Source organism: Equus przewalskii, unplaced genomic scaffold (assembly GCF_037783145.1).
Source record: "Equus przewalskii isolate Varuska unplaced genomic scaffold, EquPr2 ChrUn-13, whole genome shotgun sequence".
NCBI lineage: Eukaryota > Metazoa > Chordata > Mammalia > Perissodactyla > Equidae > Equus > Equus przewalskii.
In genome coordinates this window covers 1,189,437-1,211,701 of record NW_027228750.1, presented here as the reverse complement: position 1 = coordinate 1,211,701, position 22,265 = coordinate 1,189,437, and the positions used below count along the sequence as shown (strand labels likewise).

General features: G+C 38.9%; 1 protein-coding gene across 1 annotated transcript in view; it reads right to left on the bottom strand.

Annotated features, from left to right (window-relative positions):
• WARS2 (tryptophanyl tRNA synthetase 2, mitochondrial) overlaps positions 1-22,265 on the bottom strand; it is a 91,335-nt gene that overhangs the window by 46,756 nt on the left and 22,314 nt on the right. Inside the window, exon 2 of the mRNA XM_008516136.2 lies at positions 995-1,252. Within this exon, the coding sequence (XP_008514358.2) occupies positions 995-1,252 (258 nt within the window). The remainder of the gene's footprint in view (positions 1-994; positions 1,253-22,265) is intronic.

Here is a 22,265-nt window from a genome sequence, read left to right as displayed (position 1 = left end):
TATTATTTTCTCCAGTTATCTCCAAGCTGGCAACAAGTTTAAGTGGATAACTCCATTTATTTTTTGAAGATATTCCTTTCATTTATTACTTATTTTTTAAATGGTTGCTCTATGTGAATCATTACATTAAGTTCTATGGGTGATCAAACATACATAAAAATAATGACTGTCAGAAGTTTATGATCAAGGAAGGAGATATACACGTGTATAACATCTATCAAACATATATACATGTTAACACATGCCAAAACACGCATAACATACCTCCTTGGCTGTGGCTTTGTCACAAGGTTAAAGCAGATATGTAACGAGGGCATGATCCAGTTAAAATTTTTGTCTTCTTTGCTAGGGAGTCTCTTAAGTGCCCTGACTCTAATCCAGGCTCTCTGCCTGTCCAACAGTAAACTGATTCATCCATAGTGAAGATATGAGTCAAATATTTTGGCTTTATTCTGAAGCCTTTCTTGGCTTGGACTCAAGACACTGGACATTGTCTTCCAATTTCCCAGCTAGTTCTCTCAAATCTTCTCAAAAGCTATTATGCAAAGAATGAACAATGGGAATTACCCAATGGACCTTCCAAATGCAATACCTAATAAAGCAACATTGGAGTTATGTAAAATCATTAGTCACTAGATTCTATCTTTGATCACCAGGAGATTAGTCAACAGCATGAATTTATCAGTTTGAATGCAACCCAGTATAGAAAAACCATTCCAGGGTACGAAGTACCAATGACATACAACTTTTTGGTATATGAAGCACTATACATTTACCAAGTATAGTAGAGCAAAGTTGAAAAATACTATTGGACTAAAATGATACTTAATGATATGAATACAGGGAAAACATTAAAATGAAACAATCAAATTTGATGAAGTCACTTCTGAACAATTTTTTAAAAACCACAAACAGGAGCTATATATCCCACCCAAGTGTTTCCTCAAATAATCTGAAAACAAAAGTTTTCTCAGTTCTAAGCTGAGAAGCTGACCTGAGATTGTTGGAAAAGGATGCTCTTCTCCGGGTTTATGCCGCAGGCGAGAAGAGCAGCCGTCATGTCCAAGATGCTCTGCCGAAGGACGGCTGGGTCTTGAGGGACAGTGATGGAGTGTAGGTCAACAATGCTGTACAGCACGGAGCCATGCTCGTTCTGTAATTTCACCCAGCTCTCAATGGCTCCCAGGTAATTGCCGAGGTGGGGGATTCCTGTAGGCTGAATGCCAGAGAATATTCGCTTCATGGCATCTTTCTGGAACAGAGGAAAACAAACATTTTTGCTTTTGAGGCAGAATCCGCAAATCCTATGCCCATGTTACCCTAGCTAGGATAGTCCTATTTTTTAAAACTGCAATCTGATAGTCATCATCCTTACTCATTTATTTTGTGCCTACTCTGGGCAAAGCACTATGTTAGGTGCTAACAGGTACAGAAAATAACAGTTAGAATGTGGGGTTTTTTGCACTCAAAAACTTACAAATACAAAGGCACAAAAGAAAAGGTCTGCATCCCCAAGAGAATGCAATCTAATTGGAGACAGAGGATATATTTATGAAAAGATAAGTAACAGTACAATGTGGCAACATGATCATGACCAGTTTGGAAAGATAAATAGTGGGGTATGAGCAGGAGTTCCCAGGAGGAAAAGATGACTGTGGATCCGGGGGTCAGTGAGCAAGGCTTCAGACAGAGAATCAAATTTCAGTGGAGATTAAAGGGGCCTGAAGGGTTATTCATGTGACTTCATTCATTTTGCAATTAAGGAAATGATAGCCATAGCATTAGGGCTAGAGGCTACTACTATTTACTTAATTCAGTTTTCTTTAAAAGTAATTACTAATATTATAATTCAGTGTACAGGATCTTGGGCTAGAAATTAGGAAGTGTATACTCTATTTCTAATATTACTTCTTGATAAACTTATTTAACTTTTTCGTGCTTTCATTTCTTTTTGCTTTTGATAAAATCATACTTCATTTTTTATTTCTTCAAAAGGAGTTTTTAATTCCGTATAATTTTTTAAATTATAAAAACATTTTTGTCACGGTCATATTTTCCTACTGGTTTACACATTCTAATATTGAAGTTGTAATAGGAAAATGAGAAGAAAAAATGTAATACAGGGTGAAAAACTGCTATTTTTCCCTTGGATGATTTTTCATTGTATAGTGAAAAGCCCAAAAAAGAATATATATCAGTAAATGTGCTGTAACTAAAAGGTTGTGAAAAAATAAAATGCATTAGTATCATTTTTAACAATAACAAAATATTAATAATAGCCATAATATGCTGCACAACTACTATGTTGCAGGCATTTACCTCAGTGCTTTATATACATTAATGTATTTAATCCTTACCATATCCAATATGGTAGACATACCGTATTTTAATTAGAAGATGTAACTTTAATTTACAGATGAGAAAACTGAGGCTCACAGATCTTAATTGATTGCCCATGATCACGTAGCTAGTGGGTAGACTTGGATTTCAAGCCAGGTATCACTGACTTCAAAGCCCATGTATTTCTACAAAGCCCAAAGTCTTTCCACTGGCTACTATGTTTGGCTTAGCCACTATCTATTAAGACTTTATTACATTCATTTCATTAATTTTGCAACTTTTCTATAGGTTTGAAAATTTGCAAAAAAAATTTATGGGGGGAAAAGAGAACATTCTTACACATGTATCTTTGTGTACTGTGTGCCAAGTTTACCTAGTGTCTATACCTAGGAGTAGAATTGCTGGGTCATAAGGTATGCATTATTATATCTTCAAGTGTACTACGGCATGCTAAACTATTCCTAAGTATGAAACAATTTGTAGTTTCTACTATCAATTCCTGTTGCTCCATATCCTCATCAACCCTTTGCCATTCTTTCTATTTTTAGCTAATCTGTTGGAAATGAAGTGGAATCTCATTATGTTTTAACTGCATTTCCTTGATTATTAAAGAAGTTGAGAACTATTTTGGTTATTGGCTTTTTTTATTTCCTCTTCTGTGGAGAGCATATTCAAGATATTTTGCCTATTTTTTTCAGATTGGATTGCCTTTTTATTAAGAGTTTTTATATATTCTGGATACTAATATTTTGACAATTACATGTGTGGCCAATATATTCTCTCTTTGTGTGGCTACTTGTCAACTTTATGTCATCTTTTGATGGAAAGATGCTCTTAATTTTAGCAAATATATAATTTTTGACTATAGATGTTTATGTTATACAAGCAATCTTTCAATACCCTGAGGTCATAAAGATATGTATGCGTATACACATATATACATATATAAAACATATGTATGTGCATGTGTGTGTATACTTTAAAGTTTTACATTCAAATCCATATCCATTTGGAGATTTCTGCATATGGTGTGAGGTAGACATCCAATTTCTTTTCTTTTTTTTCCCCCCATATAGATATCTAATTGTTCCAGCACCATTTATTGAAAAAACTGTCTTTCCCCACTGCTCTGGAATGCCACTTCTGTCATAAACAAGTATCTCTATATGTTTGGGTCTGTATCCGGTCTTTCTGCTCTGTCCCATTGGTCTATTTGTCTCTCTCTGCACCAGTATCACAATTGCCTTTTTAATAAGTCTTGGGACCTGGTGGAGCAAGTCTTCCTACCTACTTCTTGAAGAGTATCTTACCCTCTCTAGGCCCTTTACACTTCTCAATGCATTTTAGAATCATCCTGTCAAGTTCCAAGAGAAAAAAGAAAAACTGTTGGGGTTTTTGATTGGGATTCCATTGAGTCCACAGATTGCTTTGGGGAAAACTTACACCTTTATAATATTGGGTCCTCTAATCCAGGAAACCATATAGTATATGAGTATATAGTATATGTAAAACATGGTGACTATAGTTGATAACACTGTACTCTATAGTTGAAATTTGCTTGGAGAGTAGAACTTAAATGTTCTCACCAAAAAAGAACAAAAACAGATAAATATGTGAGGTGATGGACGTGTTAATTAACTAGATGGGGGAACTCCTTTCACAGTGTATATGTGTATCAAATCACCATGACGTATACTTTAAATACTTTATAATTTTATTTGTCAATTATGTGTCAATAAAACTGAAATAAAAAAGAAAGCGACATAAAAAAAAGTCCTTATCTTTATACCTAACACTAGCTCCTAACAGCTAATCTACTTTAGATATGTGAGTGCCAAGGCTACTTAAATTTTGCCCTTTCCTTTCCCCAAGAATTCCAAATCCTACAAATACAGTCTATTTTCCCCGTATCTGCTTATTTTCCTCTCTACTCCTGAGATAATAGCCCTAAAATAGAATGCTACATCACAGTTCCAGGGTCCAGAATTGCACTTGATTTAAGTACCCAGGAGACCTACAAGATTTGTGGCTCCAAGGACATGAAAAATATCTTTTAAGTAACTAGAACAAATATAATCTTCTCACTTAAAACCACACACACACACACACACACACACACACTACGCCTTCAAATGACTAACTCCCCAAACCATAATTTAGAAGCATTATTTTAAAAATAGTTTGTAGTTGAGAACTGAGGCTGGGAGGACAGAGACAGAGAGCGAGAGGAGTCAGCATAGGATAAATACATATCAGTGAGGCTTCCTCCAGGACCTTGGGACCTTAACCAGCTCTGGGTTCCTGATATGGGAACAAGCAAAGGAGCTTTCAGTGAGGTAAAAAATGATGAATGGGCTTTAGGGGCTGATTGATGAAGAGAGAAAGCACAGCAGAAAAACAAGCTTTGAACTTAATAAATGAGAGAGAAAAAAACCACCATGCAGAAATGCCTGACCTAGGACAAAGAGGGACTGTTTATGCTAGTGTAGAGGGTTATGAAGACTAGGAATATCAAGCTGAAAAAATGAATATGAATATTTCCACATAAATTCCTTCATGGTCAAACTAAGGAATTATTCCCCAGGAGAAATGGAGAAACTAAGTCTTGAGAAAACTCAAAGAGAATAGCACTAGAGGACAGACTGTGGGAAAAAGACTTGTGACCAGTGGGAATGGACCAGACATGATCTAATACATCCTTTTCATTCTCTAGTTTCTGTGATTCTATACATCCATGCAGAGGGAATGATGTTATCAAGAAATAAGAGCAACAAGAAATGTTTTGTTCGATTTGCAAGGAGCTATTAAAAATACAGCCTCTAAATGAGAACTGGATTCCTGGCCTTAAAAATATACAGAGAGTGTCCTGCTCTTCAGTGGTGAGTTTATGTTCCCGTCTGTTCCCCCAGCAAGAGTCAGCAGGCAGCCTGCCGGCATGGCAGGGGACATACGCCTGGTACCATGAAATCACGAGGCTGGAATGTGGAGTTTGGGTGGTGGGAGGATGGGGGTTCTGTGTTCAAAAGCACAAGCATTGGAAAAGAATGAAAATGAAAGGAGCACGGGCTTCCCAGTGGACAGGAGGCAAACCACAAAGAAAACAGCTTCAAGACTAGCCCGCAGGCATCCACTCACAGGGAAGTCCGGAGCATCAACCTACAGTTCCATCGCAATGCACAGAGCATTGAAAAGGAGCATTTTACAAAAGAGGTCTTCATTTTTATTTCAGGTGTATTTCCTTAACAAATGCCACTTCCAATCAATACATTCATTGGCTCATTTTGTTGCAGAATCAGCATTACCAACGGGCAGCTCCAGCCCTGGAATTTGATGTAGTATTCCAGAAGAGAGGGTGGGTGTTCAAATCAAAGGGAGAAAATACTTATCAGTCTGACAGATGTAGCGAAAACTATTCCTGACCTAAGGTACCGAGCATATCCAGAATTCATAATTATCTTAATTTTAATTACTGCACCCAAAAGCAACTGAAAAATCCCAAGCTGCTAATTATGGTAAAAGATAATTTTTGTGATTAACTAAAGAGAGCTTCTGTCTTTAATCCCAAGTGAATAAAATACATTAAAAGAAGGCTGCCTACACTTTCAACTTTGGTATGGTGGTGGGAACCAAAGACTTCAACTAAAGATTTCAAGACTCTTAATTGCAAAGTTCTGTTTGTATCCAACTGTAACATCAATCGTTCATTCATCACACCTGTTCTAACTATAATCCAAGGTAAAACCTTGGCTGAACAACCACTATGTCTAACTGGTTCCATGAATGGCATGTTATCAGACTGTGATAAAAAAGTAATCAACATTATCAACTAATTGGGATGAAAATTTCCTTCTATAAGACTATTTATTCTTCTTGTGTATAAATAAAAAATACAGCTTAAGACTCTCACTCTTTAGCTCTCTGTTCGTGTTTCTCTTCTATCATTTATGTCATGCTACTCTCTCAATCCTAGGCTCCTCAAATATAGCTTCAACATGTTCTTGTAAATGCCTCTACTACTAATTAGTGATTTAAGAGCTGAAACAGAGGAGCCCCGGCTTAGGAAAATAGCACTTCAGCCCTGACTGGGAGGAGCCAGGTGCTCCTCTGAAGTTTTCCTTGGCCACAGCTCAGCATTGTTCTGTCACAGTCAGCTCTTTCTTCCAGAAAGTACAGCGAGCCCTGGGTCTGGTGAGAAAATGCTGATTCAGCACCAACAAAAATGGGTTCATTTCTGCTTAGAAATAAAACCAGATGCTCAGACGTGGGAATCAATATAGTAAATATTAATACAATATGAGAGAAAGCAGGTCTTATATTACCCCCAAACAAGGAACAATATGTAGGCCAATAATTAAAACTGAAGGAAAAATTATTTTTAAAAAGAAAAAAGGAGAAAGGAGTCACTAAGCCATTAGACTATGAATTCCTTAAGGGCACAGATGATAAACACTTAATATATATTGTTAGGCTGGTGAAAGAGTTTAAAAGGAATAAATTTGATTTTAAAAAAAGTTTCCTACAGACTTATTTAAGCCACTTCCAAATTTCAAGAGCTGTGCATCTATTTACTGTACATGCACTGAGCTATCCTTCCATCAGGTTACGGAATGCTTTTGCAGATGTACTTTCCTTCTTGTGATGAACTTTAGCTATCAGAAACATTCCCTGGCATTCATATGCACCTCATCTCATTTGATGGAGGTAGGAATTATTGACCTCACCTTCCAGGGAAGGACAGTGCAAGGTTAAATAACCTGCACAAGATCACAGGCAGGTAGGTCAGATCTGGATCCAAGCTCTCTCCACCAGACCCCAAGCTCTGTCTGTCTCCTTCCTTCACACTGGGCTGCATCCAGTTTAGAAATTCTCAACTTCAAGGTTGGCCTGGCCTTTAAGTACCCTCACTCCCACCAACACCTCCTTCCACACACACGCTTCTCAGAAGGGAAAAGTGTCCTGCAGAGATGTTCACCAAAAGGCCAAGGGCACACAGCTGGTGGTACAGCTGGGACCAGGGTCTGGAACTCCAGAGCTCAGCCCACCAGACCACAGAACGCTCTTCTTCGGGTTTGTACACTTATCATGTTCTTTTCTTCTGTAGCTATTTCTTTTGTACCTCAACACCTCTTTGGGCTTATATTCTTCAAGTCTTTCTTTTCTGGTTTTTTTTTTTCTTATATGCCAAACAGCAACTCAGCAAGTGTCTCCCCAACAGAGATGATAAAATATAAAGTCTGGGGACTTTGGCTCCCAGGGGAGATTCCATTGTCCGCTCAGGGCAGTTAAGCTACATTTAAATGCAAAAGTTGTGTGTAGGTACAGAAGAAACTGGCAAGTCCCTTTAGTTTTCATTGGAAAGGTGATTAAAACCAAATTAACATACTATCTACATATGACATAAATAATTATAACATGATATGTAGTGACAATTACTTTTAATTCCTAATGATAACACTGCTCACTAAACCAAATCAGCAAGGGTCAAGTTTTGACATAAATATCTTCACCATGACTGCCTATGTATTTTTACATTGAATGGAACAGTAAATACAGTCAAGAGATCAAGAAGTACCAAAATTCTAAAAGCATAAAGAATTGTCTGAAATGCTTAAAAAAAGAATAGCTTTTCCTTATAAGAAAATTCAAACATTGATCTTAGAGTGTTAGAGAGATCATCCTGGGAAGAAATGATTTTATCGTTGCCTCTTGTGGCCAACTAAAGGCTTATCCTATTTTTTTTTTTTTTTTTTTTTTTTTTTTTTTTTTTTTAGATTTTATTTTTTCCTTTTTCTCCCCAAAGCCCCCCGGTACATAGTTGTGTATTCTTCGTTGTGGGTTCTTCTAGTTGTGGCATGTGGGACGCTGCCTCAGCGTGGTCTGACGAGCAGTGCCATGTCCGCGCCCAGGATCCGAACCAACGAAACACTGGGCCGCCTGCAGCGGAGCGCGCGAACTTAACCACTCGGCCACGGGGCCAGCCCCAAAAGGCTTATCCTATTACCCATTATCACTGATCACACATCTACATCAATGCCGGCATGATGTCCCATCTTCCCAGATGTCCCAGCTCACGGTCTGAGAACATTTCTCCTTTGGCCAGCAACTGAGAGATTTGGCTCCCCACACCAGAGTCCTCAGGCTGTTACTAAATGTGTGAGGATTAGATTACACTAGTTTTAAAACTTTTCTTTTTTAGTTACATACCCTTTTTCAAATACAATATTCCTACTAGATGTGCCCAATATGTAGAAGAGTCCAAAGGAAAGCTGGCTAGGTGGATGGATAATGGGAGTTAGTGAGGCAGCCTCGGCGGGCAGGCCCCTGCCTGCTCTTCTGCCCACATCCAGCCAGCCTTTGAGGGGGCTTTCTAGAGCACACATTTGAAAACCACTTGATTCAACACATTTTCAAAGTATTAATATTTGGTTGAAAATAAAAAATTATCTTCCTCAGGGTGCTGGAAAATATACAAGAGAAGAAAGTTCTTAAAAAAGAAAGTGTGGGATAATGCACATACCACATATGCTGACTGCGCTCTATGTGTAATTCTTCTCATTTCTTCCTCTGGGTTAAGGTTCAAACTTTGAGTGGCCGTTAATGCCCTTCCCAGTCATCCTCCACCATCCTCCATGAGAAGCTGACCTAGTTATTTGCCATTCTTGTACAGCTCATTCTCCTCTGCATTCAGACTGTTCCATTATCCTGGAATGCCCTTTAACCCTTTCTTGGCCTGGGGAATGCCCCTTGGTCTTCAAGGCCTAAAAATGTCTCCCTGATTCTAAACTTCTTAAACATATGCCTTCTCCCTAATACACACACACACACACACACACACACACACAGAGTCAGTCTCTCTCTCTCTCTCTCTCTCTCCAGGCAGAACAGATATCTCCTTCATCAGTTTTTCATTATTGCACATATCACATTGGTAACTTGGTAAAAATTTTCTTATTTGCTTAGTAAATATTTTCCCACCTTGAATATGAGCTCCTCTAGGGCAGGTGCTGTCATTTTCATCTTTATATCCCCAGGACATGGCAGTGCCAGGTACATTGTGAGCACGTAATAAATGTTAGCAGAATGAATGACAAGTCTTTTTCCCGCCTCTTTGGTTCCAAATGTAAAGGGCAAAATAACTATAAATAAAATGAACCAAATGTTCCAGTTATAAGCAGTTCCTAAACAAGTTATGTTCTAAGAGTTTGTTTGAAAATTGGTTCTCTGAAACTCAGAAACTCAATTCTTTAAATGGTGGTTAAGCTCCCGGAAGTCAGCCCGTTGAAGCCTCATCGGGTCCACAGTTATTTCAGAAGAATGGTTTTAACACTACCATTTCAGCTGTACCTACATACCATTCATAAAATTGTTTCTGTGGGAAAGTGAAATCCTTGGTCCATTCTGGGACACCAGAAACCCACCCAGTAGTGGCTCTGATTTTGAAGCAGAAAGGGCTTAAGGGGAGCAATCTGGTAAGAAGAGGAGGTTGCATTTGCATATAGAGTATACTTTTAAAATTAGATTGTATGATTACTTGGAGCTGGGGCAGTATATTAACGCTTCCTCAAGCATCCATTAGCTTTCCTAACACTGATATTGTGAGTTTGGACTGCCCTGGAAGCAGCTGCCCCGGTTGCCATTGTTAGGAAAGAAAGAGCACAAGGAAGGTGGAAGGAGAGAATTAGAGCAGAGGTTCTCATGGTATGTTCCTGGTACCAGCAACATCACCATAACAGGGAACTTGTATAAATTTCTGGGTCCCAATCAAGATCAACTGACTCAGAAATTCTAAGGGTAGGCTTATCCCAGAAGAAGAAATGAGAAGAGTTGTGCAATCTGTGCTTTAACAAGCCTTCAGGTAATTCTAATGGACGCTCCAGTTTGAAAGAGGTTTTTGAGCACCAAAATCTATTCTTAAAATTCACTTCAACTACATAAAATGAGGTCCAGATGAAAACATTATGAATGAAAAAGAGAAAATACCTTCTAAGCCAACAGTTCTCAATCTTGGCTGCACAGTGATCACCTGGGAGCTTTAAAAAATACTAATGCCTGGGTCCCATCCTCAGAGATTCTAATTTAATCAGTTTGGGGTTTGGCGTGAGCATCGGGAGTTTTAAAAGCTCCCCAGGTGATTCTAATGTGCAGCCAAGATAGAAAAACCACTGTTCTAAGCCAACTACGACATAATTATTCTCCAAAGCTGCCAACCTGCTAGGAAACACATATACACACACACACAAAAATAAAAAGACTGTAAAATTGTGATAAGTAAGTTCAGTTGCTTATAATTTACATTTCAAATAATAAGACCCCTGAGATAGTTATTTATTAAGGCATAGTCAGAGGCCTCTTTGGCTGCAGACAGTTCTGATATCACCTTCGGCAGCTATGAAGGTCAGCAGATTATGAAGGTGTGGTTATACCCTCTACGTTGGCAAGAAAAGACGCAAATGACAACAAGTAAGCACAGCATCTTCCACAGTTCGGTAGACTTACTTGGCAATGTCCAGTTCCAGAAACCCTTATGGCTCAGGGATTCAGGAAGCATATGCAGCCCAGACTTCACCCAGAAAATAACCCCACGAAGAAGGTTTTGACATCAGAATTGTAATGGATAGAAAACAAACTTATCTCTGCATAGAATACTCTTTCCTACCCATTTTCCTGCCTGGCAAATTCTCTAACTCTCTCTGAATTCAACACTTAACCAGCTGTAGGTGGGTTTCATGGTTAGCTCAGTTGGTTGACCAAAACCTGGACTAACAACAGGTGGCCTTGGCTAAGTGAAGCTGAGATACCAGAAATTGTTATATACAATGTCTGAAATAAGTCCATGACTATCTCAACCATTCTGAACCTTAGAGAGAGATACAGGGTGAATTTCTTACAAGGCACTCATACTACAAACAGAGAAAAAATTTCTAAAGTTATTTTCCTGGCATAAAGATAGTTCACAAAAAACGAGAGAATCTCTCTGGCTATCCCAACCACTCTTGGAGAAAGAAGTATCATTTTCCAGCCATCCATGGCTCCCCTTCTCACCACCCAACCTGTAGATTGATACAATCCCCAGGTCATTTCAACAACACTGGCATCAGTTCAGACCCTTTTGTCAGCTCATATTGTTGACTCATCTTTAGAATCAGTTAGAAAAATGACAAAGTCAAGCAGTAAAATATGATTAGGATAACTTGCTTGGTTATTAATCACGGTTAAGAAGGAGGCTCCAGCACCAAGTTACCTGATTTGAAGTCCTGGTTCTAGTACCTATATGGCCTTGAGCGCCTACCAAATGGGGATAAATCATATACGTCCCTCACAGAGTGGCTGGGGTGATTGTAAGGAGTTTATTAACGCAAAGTGCTCAGTGCCTGGCATGTAAGCTCTTCATAAGTTATCTGGCCATTTATGGAGGTCAAAATTTTAAGTGTTTATGTATTTTGACCCAACCATTCAACGTATAGAAGTCTGTCCTTCAAAATACTCATACAAGAATGTAAGGACACCTGGCATGCCCTACCTCGTTATTTAATAACAGAAGAACTACAAGCAACTAAATGTCTATCAGTAGAGGAAACAGTACACAAATCATAGTTTTATTTTTATATGATGGAATACTATGGAACAGATAAGAAGAATATAAGTACCGAGAGCACAGAGTAGAGGTGAAAAGGGCCCAACTCCGAAGCCAGAAAGCCGAGCCCAATACCTGCTCTGCACTGCGCTGGCTGTGCTTCCTTGTGCAAGCCAGAGAACCTCCTCATCCATAAAATGGGAATAATAATGGCCCCCTCAAGGCCTAAGAACAATGCTTAGCCCACCGTGGTTTTCCACAAACGTTCGTTAAACAGATGAATGTTGACGAGGAAAGAGACCACACATTTCACTTAATAGTGGGCACCCCAAGGACTGGGAGTAACGACTTCCTTTTTGACACTTTTGTACTGTTTAATTTGTTTTGAAGCACATAAACATTTTCTGCAGCCAAATTTTAAAAAGATGCCTAGTTTTTCTGGATACAGCCTGATTATATTGACATGTAACTATAAGAGCCTCATACTAACAGGAATGTCAGTCCTTATCATTTTCATTTTACATAATGGGAAATAAAGTTAAATGATTCATTAAGCTCACATATGAAGTTACTTGTAAGATGAAACTAGAACGGAAACAATCTAGTGTAATAGAAAGGGCACGAGTTTTGAGGATCAGACAGAGCTGGGTTCAAATTCCTTCCACATCTTCCTTCCACATCTACATTCCTTCTATGTCTCCTAGTACCTTGCACAAATTAACTTCTTCTGATCCTCAGTTTTATTATCTGAACAATGAGGTTAACAATAGCAATGGCTAACATTTATTGAGCGCTTACTATGTGCAAAGTACTATAGCAAGAGCTATGAAGGCACCATCTTATTTAATCCTCACAGAAGGCCCTATGAGGAAGGTAATACTATCATCTCGTTTACAGCTAAAGAAACTGAGGCAGAGAGGGGTTCAGTGAGTGGTGCATACAGGTAAATAGTGGAGTCAGGACTTGAACCTAGGTAGACAAACCTCAGCTGTGTATACTCGAGAGGGAGACAGTGAGAATGTAGCAAGGCACTCAAGAAATTATTTGCTTTTACCCCTCTGACCCAATAAACAATACTACCTTCTAGAATATACGACCTAAAATCTGCCCTAATTTTGTGTTATAATGAACTTCTAAAGGATGTATGATTCTCTCTCCTGCCACCGCTCACAATAAAGATAATTGCCCTATATTCTTCTTGTTTTCATTTAGAAGTGGTGGCCCATATCAGGGCAGGTGACAGGGACAGTGGTTCTTATTCATCTGGGCAGCAGCTTCAGTGCTAATTCTAAACACAGGTGGTGAGAGAGACAGCCAACAGGAAGGGGGAAGGAATCACTGCTGACATGTGCAACTGGGAAGATTGATGGTTTCCCTCTCTCTTTTTCCCCAATGCGTCGGCCTGGGGGCAGAGACGCAGGAGCTGCTGTGCTGGGGACAGTAAAATACACAGCGTAATGTCTACCTTGCTGCAACGCTGATTAATGAGACTGAAATGACACAGAAAACAGGCAGTGCTTCGGAAAGGGAATTCACAGGCCTTTCTTTCTTTAATGATTTCAACAAAAGCAGTTCCCATAAACTGCTGGGTTTGAACTGGAATACCCCGTGGTTAGAGCAAGGCAGGGGTATACTTGGTGGAATGCATGGTGCAAAGGGTGAGAGTATGAGGCAGGGTTGTAATGAAGGAAATTCACTGATGATCGGGTGGGTACAAATCATAATGAACGAATTCCTCTCCTCTATCGTTTGACCAAAAAATGTCACAAAAGTCCAGGTAAGATAGTTATTTACCTACCTAACTTAAGGTAAAGAGGACATGAGAATACACTACCACAAAGATTTTCACCCTGTTAAAGCACTTTTGCTTTTTAGAGCCAGGAGATAACATCACCAATTTTTCATGTTGTACTGCAGCTGTCTAATGTATACATTAAAACAGTATTTTCTTTTTGAGAAAAGATGAATTTTAACACCAACTATTATTTCTGGTACTTACTATCAACTATCTATTGGACGTATCATTTGAATTTCCCACCAGTCGCTCTTCAAACTTAATACTATACCCAAAACTAAATCTACTGACTCACTGCTTTCCAGTCAACTGCCCCCAAACCTGCCCTTCTGTATTTTCAATCCTGGCTAATAACACAGCCATCCACTCAGTCTCCCAGTGGTGAGGAGTCATCCCCAATTCCTTCCTTTCCCTCACCAGATATTCTGTGGGTTAAAATCCTGCCTCTTCCAATTACCAGATATGTGAACTTTGGAAAGTACTATTTTCCTCAGTTTCTTCATCTGAAATCAAAATTTTAATAGTGGGGGGCCAGCCTGGTGGCGCAGAGGTTAAGTTCACACCCGTTCTGCTTCTCGGCGGCCCAGGGTTCGCCAGTTCAGACCCCGGGTGCGGACATGGCACCGCTTGGCACACCATGCTGTGGTAGGCGTCCCACATATAAAGTAGAGGAAGATTGGCACGGACGTTAGCTCAGGGCCAGTGTTCCTCAGCGAAAAGAGGAGGATTGGCAGTAGTTAGCTCAGGGCTAATCTTCCTCAAAAAAAAAAAAAAATTTTAATAGTACTACTTTATGGGATTATTGCAAGAATTAGATTAGTACATAAAAAATGCTTAGAATAGTGCCTGGCACATAGAAAGTGCTTGATAAATATTAGCTATGATTGATCCTAAATGTTCTCACCACAAAAAAAATATATAATTATGTGTGGTGAGGGACGTGTTAACTAACCTTATTGTGATAACAATTTCACAGTATATACGTGTATCAAATCATCATGTTGTACACCTTAAATGTATACAATGTTACATGTCGATTATAGCACAATAAATCTGGAAAAAATATTAGCTATTATTATTAACATCATTTAATCAATTGCTAAATCCTCAGGGATGTTATCCAATACAATTTCACTTCTCCATCTTCATCAGTGTAGTCTGAACCCCAATCATCTCACCTGTGCCATTTCAATAGCTTCTGTCTGACTCTTGTATCCTTCATACCACCACCTGAACTATCTTTTTAAAATACTGAATCTCCACCAGTTCTTCCTTTACAGGGTCAAACCAAATTCCTTAAGTTAGTGTTTAAAATCCTTTATAATCTGACTTCACATACACACATATAGATTACTTAGACATAGCAGAGTCAAGTATCTCCATGAACGAAACTTAATTAAGCAAGTGAGAAATCCTAGGAGAAATTTTGGGTTAATGTTTTACATTTAACATTTTATAACTTGCTACTTTTCATTAATCATCCTAGCACTAGAGCCAATACCATATTTAAACAAAACCACAAGAATAATCTTTATAATCTATAATTTAAAGCCCAAAATGCAAAAAAAAATTTATACAACAATTGATATTATTCTAGATAAGATTAAATTTACAATATTTCCATTGCTTGGTATAGTGGGTTAAATATGCCTCCCCAAAATTCATGTCTGCCTGGAACCTCAGAATGTGACTTTATTTGGAAATAGGACCTCTGCAGATGCAATCAGTTAAGAGGAGGCCATACTGGATTAGAGTCGGCCCTAAATCCAATGGCTGGTGTCCTTATAAGAAGAGGAAAGACACACAGAGGCACAGAGGGAAGAAGGCTGTGTGATGATGGAGGCAGAGATGGGAGTGATACAGCTCAAGACAAGGGACGCCAGGAATAGCAGGGAGCCACCAGAAGCTAGAAGAGTCAAGGAAGGATTCTTCCCTAGAGTCTTCAGAGGGAGCATGGCCCTGCTGGCACCTTGACTTCAGACTTCCAGCTACCAGAATTGTGAGAGAATATATTTCTGCTGTTTTAAGCTCTCCAGTTTGTGGCGCTTCTTTAGGGCAGCCTTACGGAGCTAATGCACTTGGCTAATGCAGTAAACTGATACAGTGAGTCTTTCAGGATCCATATTCTGCCCAGCCACTGAGCTGCTTCTCCAGAGCTGCACAAGCCCACGCTGGGGCAAGGCAGAGTGGAACACAAGGATTCAGCATCTGCTACTGTGATTGGCCAAACCACAACTACACATAGGTAGTGGTGCTGAGCTGCAGTAAGCATTTTTGGATAGACCATGTCAAGTAAACAAAGAACCAAAGCCAACTAAGGGGGTGTAATCATAGATGAAGTTGCTGTTACGTTGTTCTAGAAAATCAAAGTTCTGGGATCACATCTGCATTGATTCCATACAATTATTGCACGTGGCTGGCTTTGCTCCATTTATTTCTTCCACTTAAACAGCAGCTCTGAAGTTCTCACTATGCTGCAATCACTCAGAAAAATGTAAATTTAAACTTGACAATACTATTTCCTTTGGTAAAAATATTGTGTACCATTTTTCTGAAGAAGTAGTATGACGTGCACTATTGAATTGCTATGATCTCTCATTTTCCTCTGAAAGGACTTTATTTTCTCCCTTTGAAACCTTGAAAGATTGTTTTTGGCATAATTTCCCCAGCCCAAATGGTTTTGAGATATAAGTTTTCTTAGACAATAAACAGTGAACTATTTCTTTTACTTTTCAAAACCAAGTAAACATGTCTATAATTTTTCTTTGAAGCTCTTCAGAAAGAATTCTTAAAATGCTTTGTATGTAATAAATAAACTTGGGGAAAAATTCACATTTGGAAACCAGTGTCGACGAATCATTAATTCACTATCCTCTCTTTAGGTTTGAAAGATTATCTGGATAATCTCTGGAAGACTTTGATGACAGCCCCTAATGTTAGAGAACAAATAGTCCAACATATTTTTGACATACCACATAGCTTCCTTCATGTCACATCTTTGGGCCTCTTACACAGGTTCTGAAAAAACTGGCAATCTATACACAGTTGCAGAGACTGTGTTGTCAAAGTGTCAGTACTGGGGGCATTTCAGAGCTTTCACCTCCTCATACTTACTAATATACCTTAGAATTTTGTACAGTTGAGTACTTAGCTCTTCCTCTAAAACTTTGCCATCATGGGCCGGCCGCGTGGCCAAGTGGTTAAAGTTCCAGGCACTCTGCTCCAGCTTTGCGGCTTCAGATTCCGGGCACAGATTTACTCCACCTATCAGCCACATTGTGGAGGTATCCCACATACAAAAAACTAGAGGAGGATTGGCACAGATGTTAGCTCAGGGTGAATCTTCCTCAGCAAAACAAAAACAAAAACTTCTCCATCACAGCTAATATTCTACTCATGGTTAGTGGCAAAATCGTGTGTGTATAAAATAACTCTATAGAATATCTTCAGTTAAGGTAGGCTTTCCTTTCCTGATTGTTTACATGAACTGATGACTTTTTTTCAGTCTGCTACTAAATTCCCTCATCCCGTATTGTGGAATAAGCTGAAGAAGCATATATCTCGTTTATAAGGTAATGCAGCATCATCATTTTGTTTCTAACTCCAATTATTTCATTTGGAATTTGTGCATTCTTGCACAAATCAAGTTGTGACTGTATAAACCAAAATAGTTATTCTCTTTTATATTTTAGTTTTATTTCCAATAACTCCAAAAATCTGCCTTAATTCACCAGTGAATATTTATTGTGTCTCTTTTGCAGTAAAAACTGTTTTCCAACAAACTTTTAACTCTGGTTTTATTTTTATATATTTATATCTTTACATGGATATTTTTTATTTTTATAAATATGCTTTGAGTCAAAAATGACAATTTTTCAACAGCTGCACCACACAATCAGCACTCACACTCAAACTGTAATGATTTTAAATACAGTTTACCTCTGAGTTTTTAAAACTCCCCTCCCCTCTCCAATTGGAAATTTCTTATGTTGTACATAATTCTCCTCTATGACTAAATTTTCATAGGTAAAATAATTAGTGTGAATAATAGAATATTACTCTTATTTTCAATCACATGGTTTGAAAGTGCATTTTGAAAGTACTTTATTTTTCATCTACCTAGATGACAAATTACTGTATACTGAACAATTATTAATGATAAAATACTTGGCGCCACAAGTGACACGACTGCTTGCCAAAATCAGTAAACTCTTTGACATCTTTGTGAAAAATAACACTGACTTTTGTTTTGATATTACTATCAAATAATCATAGTTACTGAGAAAGGAACCGCAAATGCTCATGTTTGCTTTCACCAAACAGGGATGAAGAGAGAGAAGTAAGGGTACCAAGTAGAACAGAGTTGCATTGTGTAGACAGACAGAACCTCAGCTGGTAAAGATGATGCTATTGAAATGTCAACAGTTCAGTTATACTAAAGTGATTTTCTTTGTTTATTTTCCATCTTGACGAGAATTTAAAAAAAAAAACTATTGCAGAAAAAATAGCCCAATGACCTATCAGATAATTTATGGAAAAAAGTATTTGGCAAATGCCCTCATGTTTCTAGCCATTTTACCTTTTTTGCTGGCCGCCACGGCACCAGCACTGCTGAGTGAACAGGGTCCAAGTCCACTTCGTTGGTTCTTTGCTTCCACCATCCCATTCCATGAACGGTGTACTTCTCTTAGTTCCCTGAAGAAGGCACACTCTTTCTAAATTCTAACCCTTTGCACATTCAGTTCTCTGCCTGGTGTGCCTCCAACTGACAAATTTCACTTTATCTTTCGTGACCGAGTGCAGATGTCTCCATACGTGTGAAGTCTTCTCCACCTTCCCAAGGTGAGTTACTAGCTCCTATAAGTGCCTCCAATGCTTTCTTCTCCATCTATTATAGCATGTGGTTGTATTGTAATTTACTTTTTCTACAAGTCTACTACCCTCACCAGCCAGTAAAATCCTCAAGGGCAAGAACCATGATTTTATTTCTAACATCAACAGGGTGGAGTTTTAATATACGTATATGAATGAGTAGAAATGAACACTATCTATAGGCAGCTTACAGAATATGGGAGCTGGAAGTCTGGGCTTAAATTCCGTGGCACTCAGAAGCCCCAGGGGAGAGGAGGATGAGAGAAGAACACTTACCAAGACTAGCAGGGTATTTTCAAATTATCCTTTCCCAGGTTATCTGTGCAAATGCTAGCCATGTTTCAGTCAACGATATCTACAATTATCAGAACACTTTTCCAAATTCTTAATGTATTGTAATTTTAGTTGAATCTATAATAAAATACTCTCAGAATAAAATGTGCTGAAAAAATTATTTTTACGAACCCCTTAGAAAGTTGCCCAACTCTCTTTAGAATGCAAGTAATTTTACCTTAAGATTACTTAAGAGTGGATTTTATGTGATAATTTCCAGACATCTTATTTTAACAATGTGCTGTTAAACAGGCATTCACAAATATGCAGGGAGCTCAGGGTACAAATTCAGTTTGATTTTTGACTAGTTCTGTCCTTAGGTAGAGTGTGTCTAACCTACCATACAGTGTCATTTCCTCTTTTCTGGAAGACAAGCACTGTGTACACCCCACCAGGCCCCCACGCCTAATCCACAGGGGCAGAAACAGCAGAACGCCACAGGATCAGGATGTTTTGAGTTACGGAATAGGAGTTATGGGAAAACCAAGTGGAAATGTGTTTATGTTTTTTTAATCTGAATCTTTAAAAAGAATAGATTAAGAATCTCAAAATCAATATCAGATGTTGTGTGATGACTTCAACACGACAAATAACCTCTTAAAACAAAATATTTTGAAATCTACTTCCTCCTTCGCTCACCTGCTGCTGCCATGGTTCAAGGGGCCAGGGCTTCTGCTGTGACAGTGCCTAACAACCAAAAGCAACATGAAGAAAAATGCTTTGGTCCCACTAGTGGCCCCAGTAGGAATGAAGAAACAGCAAACTGCTAATGTTACCTGATAAGCTGAGAGGAAATGTATGTTTTAGTACCAGAATCATTTCAAGTTTCCCTTACTGGGAAATAACCAATTTGGACTATTAGTTCACTGATTTAAAATCAAAACAAGACCCATGCTATTTTTTTTTAAAGATTTTATTTTTTTCCTTTTTCTCCCCAAAGCCCCCCAGTACATAGTTGTATATTCTTCGTTGTGGGTCCTTCTAGTTGTGGCATGTGGGACGCTGCCTCAGCGTGGTTTGGTGAGCAGTGCCATGTCCACACCCAGGATTCGAACCAACGAAACACTGGGCCGCCTGCAGCGGAGCGCACGAACTTAACCACTCGGCAACAGGGCCAGCCCCGACCCATGCTATTTTTTATGAAGGATAATAAAGAAAATCTTCCAGTAAACAAGCCATATTTTACTAGCCTCATCTTAAGGAGTCTTCCTCTGCATACTACATTTGCTCAATAGATAACTACTAAATTAATTATACTATACATTATTAAATTATATAAAGCATTATATATTATTATTATGTATATTGTTTCATCACCAGTTTCCTTTTTATTCTCATAGAAAAATAAAAGACTGCAAGTCTTTTTCTTTTCATTTTCAAGCAGTGTCTGTCCCTGTCATCCTTTCTCTCCAAACTCTTTTACTGAAGTCAAAGCATGTGCCATTAAATCTGGAATCTTGATGTTCATTTATCACATCTAATCCGGGACTCCTAACATGGGCTCCTAAGCCTCTCTAACACACCATGCTGGTCGTTCAGTTTTAAATCGGGAGACCTGAACTATCTCAAAATTATGGGAACAGTCAGATGAGGAGGCAAAAGCAGGAAGGTACAGATTCCTGGGGGGGGGCCGCTGAAACAGCAAATATGGGCCCAAATATGACATTCCTGAGCTTGGGCCAGATTCCAGAGCTATAAGCAGCAGTCACCCACTATAGAAAGGGATAAGCTACCTTGAAAAAGGCCAAAGAGAAGCTATGAGTATGTGCACTAAGCTTAGCAGGGATACTGATGCTAAGAATCGTCAACACTGCTTGATTTATGGTTTGGAGGGGATTTTGTTTGCTTTTCTTAATCTAGAACTACTTGTTGTTCTTAATACCAGGAGATCTGAAGGGACAAAAGAACAGAAAGATTCTGAGAATAAAGTCCCTGAATGATAAGATGGGAGTGCGGACAGTACCAGTTTGGAGCAGAATGAATAATAACTTTGGATCTACTGCATAACCAGAACAAGGTACAAAACCGGGGTGCTGTGCTATACATGACACCTCCTTTACTAAGACGGCAAGAACCCAGCGAGGGTTCTCCAGCTTCCTAGGTCAGCGTGGGAGAGCTGGGAGTTGCCCTAGTATTTAGGGTGCAGCTTAGGGACCATTCCTGTCCACAAGGAAAAGTAATGTCCATGGTTAGGGTCTGGCAACTCTCTCTGTCATCCCATCCCTAAAATAGCAATTGCCCTACAAACTACTGCAGAAGCTATAAATTCATCCCTAAGTATGTCCTGCAAAGACCCAAACCAAAGCTTGCTTTATCAGAGCTTAGAGTTAGATGGCCTCCAGCGACCTTAAAACACAGCCATATGCTCCCTGATATTACAGGTCCCATTATGCAAGACTCCTCCCTGATCCCAGAGGAGACCAAATGACATGCCATTGCTTGCTGTTGCTTCCTATCTACATTTTAAAATAACAGAATAAAAAGAAAAAAATCCAGCCACAATTGGCTCCAGTTGATGTGAATAATGAGATGTGGTTGTCAGATTTCTGGAAAGCTGCCAGCTTGGTCATTAGCTGGCCAGATACTGGGCCCACTTATACAGAGGATAAGGAGTACAACCTTAAATGAGGTCAATTTTAAGGAGACTTTAAATTTGGCATTTGGATGTGGGATGAAACGATGTATAAATTAAAATCCTCCTTGCATTAAGCGCTCTCCATAAGAAAGAGGATAGATTGGGATGAGGTGAAGCTTCCTCAGCTTTGGAAATCAAGCTTTGCCCAATTAAAATCTGGTCCTTTTTTGAAGTCTATGATGGAAGAATCCTAGCTTTGACAAGTTGGCAGTAATCCTTGTGATCTATTTTACTGGGATATATATTGTCATTGCAAAAATAAAACATACTACAAAACTGGAGAGCAGACCCTGCCTGTGATCATTAGACAGACTGGACCAAGTGCCTCAAGCCTTTGATGCCCCTGACATATTATTTTCTGGATGGTGTCCAGCAACCCAATGCAGAATAGCTTTTTCTCTACTGTATCCAGATGGCAAATGGAAGAGATCAAATTCAACAGTTTCAGGGCTAACCTTAATGGATGTGAAAGGCTGGCTTTTCGACTAGCTTTTCAGGGATCTACAATACAAAAAAGGCCTTTGAACAAAGAGACAAATAATTGGCTTTTTTTCCTTTCTCTTCAAAACTAAACCATGGATGTGGTAATCTGGTTCAAATCCATTGTCTGGTTGAAAAGGACAGCCAAATATCTGATCAGTTCTAATCATTGACACTCTCGTGACACTTTCTGTGAAGTTCAGATGGGTGTTGCTTTTAATATTCTAGACAGCTTT